The 15,173-nt window shown below is 52.7% G+C and overlaps 1 protein-coding gene across 3 annotated transcripts in view; it reads right to left on the reverse strand.

Annotated features, from left to right (window-relative positions):
• LOC108927121 (mitogen-activated protein kinase kinase kinase kinase 3-like) overlaps window positions 1-15,173 on the reverse strand; it is a 37,840-nt gene that overhangs the window by 13,389 nt on the left and 9,278 nt on the right. For all 3 annotated transcript variants that reach the window (XM_029250959.1, XM_029250958.1, XM_018740201.2), the window contains exons 3-14: window positions 8,080-8,170; window positions 7,523-7,587; window positions 6,795-6,850; window positions 6,373-6,420; window positions 5,700-5,742; window positions 4,792-4,864; window positions 4,217-4,348; window positions 3,983-4,045; window positions 3,749-3,830; window positions 3,476-3,592; window positions 1,361-1,439; window positions 1,224-1,282 (exon numbers count right to left, since the gene is read on the reverse strand). In XM_029250959.1, coding sequence (XP_029106792.1) covers window positions 1,224-1,282; window positions 1,361-1,439; window positions 3,476-3,592; window positions 3,749-3,830; window positions 3,983-4,045; window positions 4,217-4,348; window positions 4,792-4,864; window positions 5,700-5,742; window positions 6,373-6,420; window positions 6,795-6,850; window positions 7,523-7,587; window positions 8,080-8,170 — 908 coding nt within the window. The remainder of the gene's footprint in view (window positions 1-1,223; window positions 1,283-1,360; window positions 1,440-3,475; window positions 3,593-3,748; window positions 3,831-3,982; window positions 4,046-4,216; window positions 4,349-4,791; window positions 4,865-5,699; window positions 5,743-6,372; window positions 6,421-6,794; window positions 6,851-7,522; window positions 7,588-8,079; window positions 8,171-15,173) is intronic.

Here is a 15,173-nt window from a genome sequence, read left to right on the forward strand (position 1 = left end):
AGGGCAACGATGCCCTCCCGGTAGCCGGAGGTATGCCAGATTGACACGGGATAAAAATAGAGCACCGTAACTGCCGCTGTGGACAGGGGACACATCGCAGCCAATGAGACTCCCCACATTGTGCACCTACATCCAATGAAACGCCGAGGAACGGATCACGTGACGGCGACTGGAGCAAACTCCGGCTAAAGAGGTGTGATGAATGACGGCTCCTCTGAACACAAGGAAGACCAGCATTAAGTAGAACACAGCTAAGGCAAAAACAACATTTAAGAAGCAAAAGGAGACAGAAGTCATATGAAGCAGGGAGGCAGAAGGGATGAAATTTGGGACGACAGGAAACTGGAGAGAGAGGGAGAGAGAGAGAGAAAATCAGAAGAGGTCTTGCTGTAGTATTTGGTAGGTCTTAGTGCGCCATTTTTACCGCACACAGTGTAAAAAAAGCATCATTTTCTGGCGGTTATTTGAGTGCAAGCTGGAGGCCGGGGGGACACACAGAGCTGCAACGTGAAGCGCTCTCGCCGTGCCAAGAGAGGCCACGCAGGGGGCGGAGCTTAAAACGATGAATAGCTGCAAAGCGGTCAGCATCTCAATACGTACAAACAGCCACAGTAACATTTCATTTATAAGAAAAGTGATGAAAGGCAGCACGGTGGCACAGCACACAGCGCTCGCGTCTCACAGCCTCTGGGGTGCGCCCCTGGATGTGATCTCATGAAATGACCACGGGTTCGATCCCAGCTCCGGTTTCCTCCCACAGTTCCAAGACATCCCGTTCAAGTGGACTGGTGGCGCTGAACTGCCGGCGCTGAACTGCCCCTTAGTGTGTGAAGAGCTGTGTCTGTGGCTACCCTGCGATGGCCTGGCATGTTGCCCTCTGCCTTATACCCAATGCTCCCAGGATAGGCTCCGGTCCACCGCGACCCTGCTCAAAACGAGTTGTTTTTCGTCTTTGGCGAAAGGTGTCTGGCTAACTGAATAAACGTAAATGTAACGAACCACCCAGTGTAGAACAGGTGGCCTGATCGAAGCGTGTGCCTCCGGGGGCCCCACGCAGTCACTTTCACAGCCCCGGAAAGGCGCTGATGCCCCCCACTGGGCGCACGCACACGCAGGGAGGGAGGAGGCGAGGCTGAAAGGCACCGAAGCTCACCCTGACTCCACCCCCCCAGCCTACCAACTGGCGCACTGCGGGTAGACGGGGGACGGCGCTCGGCACTTACCGACTCGTGGTGGGGCTCCGTCTCCTTCCTCAGCGGGGGGTCGAACTTGACTTTGTCAACTGCGGGACGGAAAGAGAGCAGAGTGACAAAAAGCAAGAAGCACAACTGGAGCAACCGAGCCGGGAGGGGGCACTCACAGTTGATCTCGGAGAGCGTCTTCCCCTCGCGAGCACTACGGTTCGTGGATGGAATGCGATGAGGAACTGACACGGGAGACTGCAGCGAAGAAACACAGAAACGCGGTCAAACCGCGGTACCGACAGAACGCCGCAAAACGTGCTCTACGGCACGCTCAGGCTTTCCGGTCGGCGGCGCGTGCGCGGTGGTCCTTTCGCAGTCGGACCTCAAGCGCCGACCCATCGCCGAGTTCATCTCAAGAGCCGGAGTGAGGATCCATCTCCTCCTTCTGTTAAGCAGCTAAACAATTAGTTTCACGGTGCTCCGCAAACTCGCATGTCGCCTCTTCGCTCTTTTCCCCGTCTTCTTCTGTTCTGGCCAATTCCCCCCCCCCCCAACTTCAACAAGAGCGCAAAAAAAAAAAAAAAAAAAAAAAAAAAGTTCAGCAGCTTGGAGCAACGATGATGATGATTCATATTCCAGAAATAGATATTAATCCACGCTTGAAATAAATCCATAATTGCTCTCTTGGCACCAAAAAGCTCTAGTTCGGTTCTAGTAGCGATAACACCTGTGACAGAGTGACAAAGCCACCGTATAAGACCTCTCACTTCGTAGCAAGGGAAACCGTGGATGAAGCTGTAATCTGCGGCAATTTCTGCCTTCGCGGCGGGAGCTCCGCTTGTCTGGCCACGAGCCGCACGTACAAGTGGCAGGTGGCGGAGGCAGGAAGGAGGGAGGTACGAACCCGGGCCGACCGGGCCCACAACACCCACGTACCTCAACGGCACGTTGACCGACACGGAACTCGGCGACGGGTTAAAGAACCTCAGGATTCTGGGGAAAGAGCACCAACCTTTTATTCACATGGCTTTTTATTCTCTTATTTGGCGTTTTCCTCCAAAATGCCTTTCAACATCAGGTTTGTACACTAAGCTACTTACACTGTAATTTTTACTGTATTAATTCAGGGTAAGTACCCTGTTCATGCACACGGAGGCAACAGTGGGATTCAAACCCAGGTCCTTTCACTGCATAGTGATGGCATTACACATGAGACCACCTGCTTTCCCCACGGCCTTCAAACCCATTCAGTGCTATTAGTTTTGCACACAGTGGGTCCAAAGCAGCTTCGCTGAATGAAATACCGCACTCGAGGGCGCACGCGCACACACACGCACACGCACACGCACACACACTCTGCATAGACAGGCGCACCTCCTGCCTGTGGATGACAACAAGGACACACCAGTACAGCCATCAGCTGTGGGTTCGACCCTCCTCTCCCTGATCCAGGGGACACCGGGGCGGATTCGACCGGGTTACTTCACCGACACTGACTAAACCTGTGTGAGCACAGGGTGTGGAGAATAAGCACGGGAAAAGAGTGTTTAATCCTTAATCTGTCATAATGTATTGCCTTTTTCTCCATAATTTTGCAAGTTTCTGAACAGGGCAGGAATCGTCATAATCTTAGAGCTGCAATAAAGTGAACGCTTTCCACTTGTCCTGTCTGCGATGCATCCTCAGCATCTCCTGGACTCACAACATCGGCAGAGGCGCGGTCCTCTCACGTGCCGCCATCCCAAGCACGTGCATCTTATGAAAAAAGCGCCGCCGCCTCTGCTGCGTCAGCTTTTCCCGCATTTTGCATTGCAGGCGAACCTGTTCCGTTCGGTAAGATGCCATGCTGAATCAACGCATGCCTCCAACACATCTCCACACACAAAGTCAAAACTAAACTACTGACAGACTCTTCGACTCCACACAAGGAAGAGGGAAGGAGAAGCTCAGATCCCTGCAGGCAGCGGGAGGCACTGGGAGTGCGGTTAGGAGCTCAGCCACACACACCTTGGGTACCTTGTTTTTAGGTGACCAAGCAGGGCGCTCGATGGCCTTGGGAGAACTTACTGAGGATGGAGGACAGCAGTGTGGAGCGCAGAGCGAGACCGAGAGGACAGGGACACACAGTAAGGGAAAAGAACTGAAACGTCCGACCTTTTGGACTCGGAACAAAAACTCTGCTTGTCTGGGATCCAAAGGACGTTAAGCTGTTCTGGAGCGGAGCCCAGCGGACAGATGTCCCCGCTGTGCGGCCAGGATGTGCGCCGGCGGGAAGGAGCACGTGTCCTCACCTCGGGCTCCGGCTCGTCGTCGTCAAAGTCGGGGTAGGCCGTGTGGTCCGGGTCGTTGGCCTTGTCCAGGAGCTCGATGGCCAGGGTCCGACTGAGGGGCTGCGAGACGAAGGGATGCTGGGAGATGCACAAGCGACAAAAGTAAGTTAGGACAGAACCGGACCACAGCGCTGGACCCCGATGCCCGGCGTCTTATTGGTGAAACGACCGTCTGTCAAACTGGACACGAAGCTATGTATTTCCTCGGAAACAAACCAAAAAAAAAAAAAATACCTGCAGGAGTTTGTCAGCTGTTGGTCTCTTCTTTGGATTTTTCGTCAAGGCCAGTTTCACAAAGTGGTGAAAGTTGTTTGACCTGTGACACGTGGGCAGCAGGGGGAAAGAAAACTCAAACATTCATATTAAAAAGACTAAAAACACATTAGCTGAAATACTTGTACCCTCGTTACAAGTCATCCGAGTCATCGGTTCGAACTTCAACTTATGACTGTGGAGCTCAGCACCCACCACTTCATTTTGTCCTTCAGTTTTGGAGGCTGGAAGTTGCTTTTAGTCATGAGGAACAAGGCCCTGCGGAAACAAACAGACCTTTGGAGGAACACAACCAAGGCAAAGCAAGACAAAATCCACTCAACAGCAAATATCTGATAAATTTCAAGGACAAATCAACGAGCAGAGATCAGGTGACATGACGTTCAAGGCGCAACTCGATCCCAGAATCGTGGTGGTTCCAGCACTGACCTCATCGGATGGAGGTCGAACATGGGCGGCTGCAACTCTGCCAGCTCGATGGCCGTGATACCCACTGCCCAGATGTCACACAGCTGGTTGTAGCCGCCCTTCCTCTCCACCGCTGCCACTTCGGGGGCCATCCTGGACACATGGACAGAAGAACAGTCTTCACACACTGACCACTGCTTGGCCACCCCTCAATGACCCAAATGCTGGTCTTCACTCAACATCAGGCCCTTGAACTGGTGTAGACCCTTGTTTCAGGAGTCTGGTACTGAAACATATTCTAACATCGCCAGCTGTTGAAGACCAGGGCCAACACTCATTAGTCGCAGAAGATGCTCTGCTTGGTCTTGGAGTCATACAATATGTGAGATTATCCGAAAACCACGATCTACCTTGGACCCACACCCTGCAGGCTTCGTGAAGAGCCTATTGAGTAGAAGTGTCCTCGATCACCTTTGCAAGGATGTACCAGAGAGGGCTCCTGGGGAGTGTACTACACGCGCTCATGTTGGACCGATGCCGAGCACTGACACCAATGTCTATGTACGCTCAGGTGAGAGAGGGATCGACGACATTACCAGTAGGGGGTGCCGATGAAGGACTTCCTCTTGGCTAGCGTTAGCGTGATCTGCGCCGAGACGCCAAAGTCAGCTGGAATGTCAAGAAAGAGGCGGTGGAACAGGTCGAGTTCAGATCAGCACTCAAACAGCGGTCAGGAATCACTAATATGACATTTATTCAATTAGTCGACACTTCGCTCCAAGGGACTTAGTGTTGAGCTACTTGCAATTTATACAACCAGGTAATTTTTACTGGAGCGATTCAGCGTTAAGTAGCTTGCTCAAGGGTACTACATCAGTAAGCGAGATTCGAACGTACGACCTTTACACCTGAGGGTATGAGATGCCTACTTTTTAGGATGAAAAAGCCCAATACAGCAAAGCTGGTGACAGCAGATGTTTTCGGTATTTTAGATATGCTCCCGGTTTTCATCAGCGCTGCCCATCGCGCTCATCTAAAACATGCGCACATGCACACACACACGCATCACTGAGGAGGAGAGCAGCGCCACCCTGGTGGCAGAGATGTGAGCATAACAGATGCCTGTTGTTCTCGTGTCTCCAATTTATCTGAGGCATGTGAGTGGACACTACAGTGAGCGCAGCCTCGTGTCAGAGCCAGTGTGTGTGTGTGTGTGTGCGCGCACGTGCCTTTACGCAAGTTAACACATTGTGAGAACGAGGGCCTGGCTCGCAGCGCTCATTGTCGCTCCGAGGGCGAGTCGGCCATCATCCCGTGCAGGCGCCATCAGCTCCGCGGCGCAGTAATGGGTTCGGACACGACCTCAACGGCACGCGTTCCAAGAGAAGGGCTTGTGGAGGGGGAGGGGTGGCTGCATCATACACACATCGATCGTTCAACGGGAAGATGGAAGCTGTCTGGCCAACAGAGATCCACCCAACGCAAGAGGAAAGCAATGTCTTACCCAGCTTCACATAGCCGCTGTCGGTCAACAAGATATTCGCTCCCTTAAAAGAAGAAAAAGACAAATCAGTAGCAGACATTAACTTCCAGGGAGAAAAAATTAATTGAAATTCACAGTCCATCATAAAGAGAATCCACTCTAACGACAAGACGGCACCAATCAAAAGGAGCGCTCGTGTCACAACTTTTCCCCCCCTCCTCCTCCTCCTCCTCCCCATAGATCAAACAGTGCGTGAAAAATGTCCATGGCAACAGGAAGCCCATCAGACGACCACTCAGCCACCAATCAAACTCATCCTTCTTAGCACAGCCTGTCCAGAAGAGTCAGACTCAGTATGGGAAAGCCTTCACCGCAGTGCGGGACCTAAGGAGGAGAGACAGGCTGTGCGTTTTATGCCGCCATAAATGATAAATACGCTCTGCCTGCGTTGTCCTCGTGGAGCAAGGCGAGAGAAACAAGAGCACGCGCAACGGGACACGACCGGGGGACACACGGTGCAGCGTTTCTACAGCCAAGGCACCGTCCACACACCCCTCCGGGACTAAACCAACAGCCCCGACGAGCTGCCCACCTGCCCTGCCGCTCACACAGAACACGAACAGACAGTTCGAGTGGACCGACATGCAGACTGAAGACTGAGAAAACCCTATGAAGACTGGAACCTCTGTCTCACCTTGATGTCTCTGTGCATTTTTCCTTTGCTGTGCAGGTAGTTCAAACCCTAAAAGGCAGCAAACACATAAGAGACATTTTGAAATACGTTGTGACACGAAGCTCCTCCTCGACTCACAGACACACACAAGTGAACATGGACACTTTCTGCACAGACAAGGGGGTTCAGTGTAAAACCCGTCCACGAGACAGCTGCGCTCCAGAACCGCAGCCCTGCCGTTGCTCCTGTTGCACATGGCAAACATCTGGAGCAGCAGCCAATGAGCGGTGGAGTCGCCACGGTCCCGATTCGATCCAGGACGCGCAGGAAGCCGTTAGGATTAAGTTTGGGAACACGAGAGTGGTTAAAGCAACCATTTGTTACTAATGAAAGACAAAGCGGTGGGGGAGAAGGGAAATGAGCCTGTATCCATGGTTACCCACCTGAAGAGTCTCCCGAGACACGTAGGCTATCTGTGACTCTGACAGAGGCCCCGTCACTGCAAAGAGATGACACACGTGAACCTTTTCAGGACGTTTCCCTCTGATGGTAGAGGAGCCGTGAGACGGGCCCGTCGTGCGCTGCTGCTCAGCTTGTCCCTGATCTACCGCTAGTTTTTTTTTTTTTTTTTTTTTAGCTTGGGGAGGTTGGGGGGCAGCATCCACCGCCACTTTCTGGCGACACATTCCAACAGGTCAGTTTAGAAATGTTTGGGGACGTACATCTTTGGCTGAAACACAAGCAGATCAGAAGCGATCACCGCCCTCCCCTTCCCACCCCACCCCCCCACGCAGAGGAAGCGAGCGCCGGCGCTAATTGCGGCTCGCGTCGTCGCACCCTCGCGGCGGCCTGCTGTGGCCCAGCTCTTCCGGCTGCAAGGAGTCATTAGCGAGAGGGTGGATGTATCACAGCCTCGCTGCTGATCTTTCGCAACACTGAGCCGCAGCCTCACGCTGTCACTTTCTATAAATGCGGGGAGCACTGATCTGGAAACCTACTGGACAAATGATGTCCACACCACCTACACAACAAAAATAAAACATCTGCAAAAAGGTCAGAAAAAAGTCTTCAGGAGAACAGACTCTCGAAACTGTGCTTCTCCTCACGCAGGCTGACGGAAGGTCACCTTAACTTGACCTGACGCTGGATGTTATCTTCCCGCAGTCCTTACCGTGGTAGATATCCTGTAGAGACCCTCCTCCACAATATTCCATGCATATCCATAATTTATCTCTCCTGGAAGAAAACGGAAAGTGATATACAAATCAATACCTCTCAGAAGGGTACAAATGTAGTGAAGGGGTGCGGTTTAAAAAAAAAAAAAGGGGGGGGGGGGGAAGAAAAACTCTCTTTACAGGTCATATCACATGACTCCACTTTCACTAATCTCCCAAAGTAGCTCGCTGCGACACACTCACGTACAGCAGGGCTGGCACATAAGTATCTTTCTTCCCCACGCTCTGAACAGTGAGTACATTTTGCAACCAAAAAAAAAAAAAAAATTAAATTTTTAAAAAAAAAAAAAAAAAAAAAAAAAAAAAAACTGTAGCTATTAGGGAAATCCACAAAGGTGGCAAAGCTCATCTGACAACACGTTTTTTTCATTAGGGCAAAGAAACTGCATCAGCAACAGCAGCACGGCAGTGTCAAGTCAGCTCAAAGCTCACGAGCAGAGCAATTCGAGATGGGGGCGGGTGTGCAGAGGACCGCGGAGGCCCCGGGCCGTACCTGAGATAGCTGCCGAAATAGGCCACAATGTTCGAGTGCTTGCAGTCCTTCATCATGATGATCTCCTGCTGCACGACGGCAAAGTCCTCCCCTACAGGAGAGAGAGGAGCGGGAAGTTGGCCGTGATAGAACTTCCGGGGTGAGGTGCGGTGGCGGGGTGTGCGGGTGGTCGAGCGCGATGGGATCCTAACAGAACAGCTCACATCTCCCTATACGTTCAAGTATCTACCGTCAACCTCCACAGCCCAAGCTTTGCAATGGGTCAGGAGTCAGGCGAATCGTCCATGGTACCATCATGGCCTTTGAAATATCTCCAGAAGCTACTTCGCATAGTGCCGAAGAAGCCCTTGACATCACTTCCAATACTTTTATCATGCGAGATGGCCTTCCGCCACACGCCTTCGCTCAGCCTTTCCCCTCCTCAGCGAAGCTCCCGTGCCACGTCAGCGCCTTTAGAGGAAGAGCTGTCGATACGGTACAGCAGTGCAGGAGAACCATTTGTCTGATGGAAAAAAGCTCAAAACGCGCGATTCCGCAATGCAACGGGCCCACCCAATGGCAGCAGGGTTTCCCCGTCTGGTGGGAAACGGGAGAGCGAGACGTTGGGACAAGATGTAAGGGCGTCCACCCAAGAGTGCTGTAAGTGGGCCTTGGACCCATAAGGACGGCTAAATGAAGAATAGCACAAGTTCAGGAGATGACGGTGTGTTCCGGAGTGAAAGGGAACGAGACGTCAAGACGGAAAGTACTCCTAAAAATAGTACCAGTCTTCACCGGGACGGATCACAGATACTCAGCGTCATAGTCATCGAGATGAGAGCGACAGACGCGTTCAAACCGAAGTCGCTGTCCTGCTCCTGCCGAGGGTCTCGGTTTCACCCGGCAAGGTCGACGCCGTAGACATCTCTGCGCTTCCTGCCTACTGCGAGGCCCCCGGTGTCACACGTCTGCCGGTCACCTTGGCAGCGCGCCGCGGAGTCCCTGGGAGAGCGTCCCTGGCAGAGGTGTGACTCTGGGTCGATGGCGTTCGCCGGAATTAATCACACCGCATGACTTGCAGAAAGAAAGGAGCCGCTGGTGGAAAAAAGTCGGATGACGGAACCCGCATGGGGGACAGGCTACAGATGAAGCTTTCGCGGACTTTGAAGATACCTTAGCTCAACGTACTTGGTGCTTTCTAAACAAAGAGGGAGAACAGAACAGGCCGTTAAGTGCTTCAAGATGCTGAACTTATGAACATTTAAGAGTGAGCTATGAGAACAGACTTGAAGTTCATCCGATGTTATTGTTCGCCAAAAAGCAATGGCTGTGGACACCCTGTACGCAGAGGTCAAAGGGCGACGTGTCATTGTGCCAAGGCTTGTTTCCTGCCTCGCATTCAGCGCCTTCCAATAAGCAGCTCGTCCAAGTGGCTACCTGGGGTTACTAGGCTGAGGTGTGGGAGATGGGGGTGGCACGATTGCGAATCCTGGTGGCAGAGCACCGTTGAACTACAGTGCCAGACTGCAACGGGTCTTGATGTGATGGGACTAACGGCGGGAAAGCACGCGTCCTCCGAGGAAAGGAGCTTACGGACCTCAGCCGTAGCTGCAGGAGCCAAAGCTAACATCTGCTACTTTTCTCAGGTCAAGTCTCCAGAATTCCTTTACCGTAAATAGAAACGACAGCATGGAAATATGCGCTCGTGCTCTCGCCTTTGGCAAAAACACGATCGATTGACGCAGCAGAGCCCAGGTCCGTATATCAAAGCGAACGGGCCATTGTTGGGTAATGACAGCCTTGAAATAGAGTAAGCAAGCGCCCTTTGGCCCAAGCACCACAATACCCGGAAAGCAGAGCCGTGCAGAATACACACGCGTTACAAGAAATGCCAGTTGTTGTATTAGTGTCACCAGTCAACAATCTCAAGCATTCACAGAAGACTGCAAAATGAGACATGGAGGAGTTCAGAACCTCTGCCAAGAATGCATCCGCTGACTTCAGTTCTGAACTTAACAGCAGACCACGGATGTATCTTCTCCTGACATTTTTAAAGTGCAAACCGATGTCAGGGCCAGCAAGGTTTCAACAGCGGTTTGTCCATGTCCTCAAAAAGTTGGACCCATGGGCTCCAACCCTTTGCCACTAAGATGTTTCCACATTAACAAAGAATTTGAGCTCGCCTGAAGAGCAACCTTTGTTAGGTGTCCCATCCTGATGCCCAAGCCCAGTTGCCTCCACAAGGTTGAACATGCTGTTGCCAGGCAACGGCCCCAAGATTTCTGCTGGCAGAAGTTGCTACAGGAAGCAAGAATCCACAGAGGAATTTAGGGGCAGACTGTTGTCCTCAAGAAGCCTCGTACCCAAAGGTACTTGACATGCGCAACCTTTAAAACATGTAGCACCACCCCTTCACTGGCAAGACAACCCAGTCATGTGTCCTTAATCCTGACAAAGACAAGCACTTTGTGTAACCAGGAACAGCCTTAGGTGGGGTATAACAATGGAGTCATTCCTAGGCAGCTATCTGACGTTCTTCAAAACGTGAGGAGTCCCGTGTGTCAGGAACGGTCATCTTCGGCATTTCAACTTTGTTCAACATGTGGAGGTTGATAGGTAGTAAAGTTCCTCAGCAGCAGCAGCAGCAGGAAGCTTGGACAAAGTAGAAACAGGCACTGCAAAGCAAGGTCTCTTGGAAAGAGTTTAGGAGAGTAGACCCTCAGATTATCAGAAAGCCCAAAGCTTCTTGGTTCTGGTTCTAATGTGGTGGAATGAGCTCCCTCAGCCAGAACTGCTGACTCTTACTCAACATTCAAGAAGGGTCTCAAGGGGTCCTGCTCTGAGGAACACCTAAGAAAGTCATCTTGTTGGAGGTTACAGTCCCACAGGTGGAACGTCTGAAGGAAGCCAATGAGAGGAAGCAGATGGGAGTATGAGGAGCTTGTAGATCAAAGTGAGCAAGGTGTGTGTCCATCAAAGTAGGCTGCAGGGGCTTGGGCTGATCAACCTGGTTGGTTTGATTTCGAAAAACCTGACACATCCAGTCGCTCTACGTTAAGTCACTGATGATGTGGTCCAGGTGCATCGCAAGATGTATGAAAAACATCAACACCAACATCTTCCACACAGGAGAACAGAAAACCCTATGGACACTTTCACTTAACACGGAAAAAGAGGAGTTATTCTTCACAACACCATCATCCGTGACCATTTCACCCCAACTACTGAGCGCCTGCGAACAGTAAAGGCCCAACATTGCATCTCCATGTCAAAGGGGAGGGACCTGCCCTTCAAGGTGCTGAGGTGGTTACCACAGTATATCCCGACATGTCGAAGCACATGAGGTGTATTACCACAACTGCCTGAAGGAACGACTCCCTTCCAACCTAGTTCTCAAAACTCCCATCCGCAGACCAACCGTGAGAGAGGTCCGAAGGAGCTGCTCGGGAAGCCGGCCAAGAGCCAAAAAAGGAGTAAAGTCAAACAGGTTAACATGCTACTGTGCATCACGCAGCGCTGAGTCACCCCCACGAGGGAGATGAGTCAGGGAGGGTTTTGCCGGCGCTACCAGGTGCCTCCAGCCCCTCCCTTGGTGGCATCTCCAGGGAGACCACCTTCGACAGGAGACTGTGGGGGAGCCAACCCTACGCGTGCGACAGCGGTCAAGTCCTTCTCGTGGGCGACTCCCTCCTGCCGGAGCTGCTCTTTCCGGAAGCCGAAGAGCAGTTCAGAGTCGTGCCAAAAACATCACGTGTTTCTCCAGGAACTGCAGACCAGGTGTGTGTTTACCATTACACAACCTTAGTTTGCTTTAAAAACACCCCGCCGGCTGAAGGACTGGTCTCCCGCAAGAGGTGGGCTTCCTGCTGCAGAAAAAGGCACCGAGATCTACGAAAAGGAAACTATGAGCTCGGAGCTAAATAACACTCCTCGGCAGCACAGTGGCACAGCGGGTAGAGCTGGAGCCTCACAACTGCTGGGCTGTGGGTTCAGGTGAGGGTTCGAATGCAGCTCAGTTTGCGTGAAGATTGCGTGCCCTCCCTGAGTTAGCATTGGTTTCCGAGTGCTCTGGTTTCCTTCCACAGTCCAAATGTGTGTTTCAGGGAAAAAGGACTCTACATTGGCCGTAGAGAGAGAGAGAGAGAGAGAGAGAGTGTGTGTGTGTGTGTGTGTGAGCATGACTGCCCTCTGACACCTGCACCCTGTCCAAGGTGTACCCTGCTTCAGCCCATGTTCCCGCAATAGGCTCAGAACATTGACCCTGCGACGGATAAGCGGCTATCAGGCACCTGCGCATGCGCTCACGCACACAGGAAGCGAGGTCTTGGGTCAGACTGATGCTTCGAGGGAAGGAGGACGACCGCAGTCAAATCAAGAAAACCCAGATCAAAACCAAGGAAATGGGTTGGAGTGCTCGAGGATGCCCCCACCCTCCCCCCCTGAATCGGTCCATGATGCCACAGTGCATGCGAGATGGCTGCGATTTTGTCCTCCTCACTCACTCCAGCGGTTACGGTCATCCTGTCACTTACAGGAGTGGGGAAACAGCTGAACGGTACCATGATGGAGCCTCAGTGGGGAGAAGAAGTGGGAGGCTCAGAGTGTGTGTGCGCGTGCAGCAGGGACCTGAGTGCTTTCATCTGCTGATTCACTCAGAGTTCATTATCTTAACCTCAAAAACGGTCCCTAACACACACACACAGGTCTGCAGAAATTAAGGCGACTCTTCATGAGGGTCGGGTCCAGGTGGGCGAGAAGAGGAACGGCGCCGTCATTATTTATACGTTTGCTTAAAGCAGTAGCATGACAGACGACTATTAAGCGGAGCAACTGGGAGCTGTGGGTCCAGCTGGGGCCTGTTAGACTGCCCCCTACTGGGCGTCTCGCGCCAGTCTCTTCCCTGGCGTTATTTGCGCCGCTCTTTCGCACTAATTTATACACAACTAACGAAAAATTAAATTAAGGAGCCCTAATCTGACGTAGCACCTTCATTCAGGAGCATGGTGGCTATTATGAATATTAATGAGCAGCGGTCACGCCTCCGCACACCTCCAGAAATGTTCTTCAGGGACACCCGATCGTGTGGGAAAACACAGTTTTACGCCTCTCGCGCTCCATTAGGTGCAGACTGTTTCTACGATGAAGAGGGCGGAGCAGCAGCACTGTGTCCTCATGGGATCCAAATGGCGTTTTGTCCTCTACGCCCCCCAGAGACTCCTGAGAGGGGACAGACAAAACCTCCATCCCCCCGTTGTGACCGGACGTGGTCGATGGAGGTTGGAGCGCACAGAGAGATCCAACCGGAAAGGTGCGGCTGTCGTTTAAAAATGTATATTTAATGTCAAAAGGACACGTCCTGGATGTCAAACTGCGTTGGGCTCCAACCCCTCAAGCCGTCCCTCCTAAGAGAGCCGCTGGCACTTGGTCTACGGGTCCAGGTTCCAGGCGTGAGGACGGCCAGGGGCCACTGAGAGCAGCTGCGTCTGCTTCCGGAAACTGGCACTGCGACTCCAGGTCCCTGAGCAGAGCAGTGACACACACACACACACACACACACACACACACACACACACACACACACACACACACACACACACACACACACAAAACCTCATTTTGTGAGTGAAGAAGGTATAACAAGGTATGTCTCACTGTCATGCCATCTCCGTGATAGCTTCCCATAATGCCCATGGACTGGAGTACCATCCTTGGGGTGTGAGTGCAGGGCAGGGCAGGGACACTGAGGGCTTCACAGGGGGTTTCACAACCAGGTCAACCGTCACACAGCAGCTCCCGGGATCCCCGGCTCAGCTGCACCGTGTGCGCGCGCTTCTGAGAGCTCATGCGTGTCTGCACAGGAGTTCTTTTTAAGGGACAAACAGCAGGTACTCAGGTGCTCTCTCAGTCAGCACCACCCCACCCCCACCCCACACACACGGGGAGGTTATTTGCGAACGAGGGGGCGGGGAATGTTCTCCGAGTTACCGCACCTCCATCTCCCTACACCCCACTGCTGATAGGAGACCGAGACCCCCATGGACGGAGCGCTTGCTCCCAAGGGTCGGAGATATGGTGGCGGGGGGGGGGCTGCACTGTACGACCACATTATTAAAATTTCCTGACACTTTTCTCCAAAGCAACTTAGAGCAATGAGTTGTTTACACTGATTTACCCATTTAAACAGCAGGGCAATTTTTACAGTTTCAGCTCAGGGGTCTACAGCAGGAGGTGGGATTCGAACCAGACTCCTATCAGTGTAAGGCAGCAGCTGTAACTACTACACCGTATGCTGCCACCCTACTAGGGTTAACCAACTCATTTAGCGCTGAGGAACACACCCCCGGGCAGGACGACTGACAAGCCGGGTTGGGGATTAAGAGAGTGATCTCCCCAAAGCAGCCCTGGACACACACACACACACACACACACACACACACACACACACACACACACAGCCAGTAAACAAGGTGAGTTATGCGAGTGGGAAGCACATGCCTGCACACGCCTACACACACACACCTGCAGGAAACACGGAATATCTCACAATATCTCCCGGCCCATCGCACTCTGGATGGAAAGCCTGCTCAGGGGGTCCTGCGCGTGGCCCACGGTTCGACGGTAGTCACGCCAATGGTCTGTGTCACCAGCCGTGTAGAACGTCACTCGTCCGACAGGCCGGGTGGCATTTTGTCTCGTGACAATGTGCAGACACAACAAGGGGCAGACAAAAGCGGGGAGCGGTGCGGACTCTGTTTTGCAGTGTCCAAACCTGCCGCTCGAAGGAATGTGCCGTCAGAATGTGCGCCCCCCCCCCCCGCGGGGCTTTTCCCCACCAAAATCGGAAATGCGACTCCTCTCCCTCGCAGCAACAGCACTCCCAGCATGCACCAGGCGGCGACTCGATGTTGGGCACCCCTCCCCCGCTTCCTCCCGGCGTTCCCTCTTCCCCAGGAATGTGCTGATGGGAATCACATCTGGAAGGGCAGGTGGGTGTTCCATGCATGCGGCAGGGGACCTGTCCCATTAACCTCAAGGCATTGTGAGTAGGATGCCCTTAGTTTCGGTGGGGAAAAGCCCTACAGGGGGGCGTACATTCTGACGGCACATTCCTTCAA

The sequence above is a fragment of the Scleropages formosus genome, chromosome 4 (assembly GCF_900964775.1).
Source record: "Scleropages formosus chromosome 4, fSclFor1.1, whole genome shotgun sequence".
Lineage (NCBI taxonomy): Eukaryota > Metazoa > Chordata > Actinopteri > Osteoglossiformes > Osteoglossidae > Scleropages > Scleropages formosus.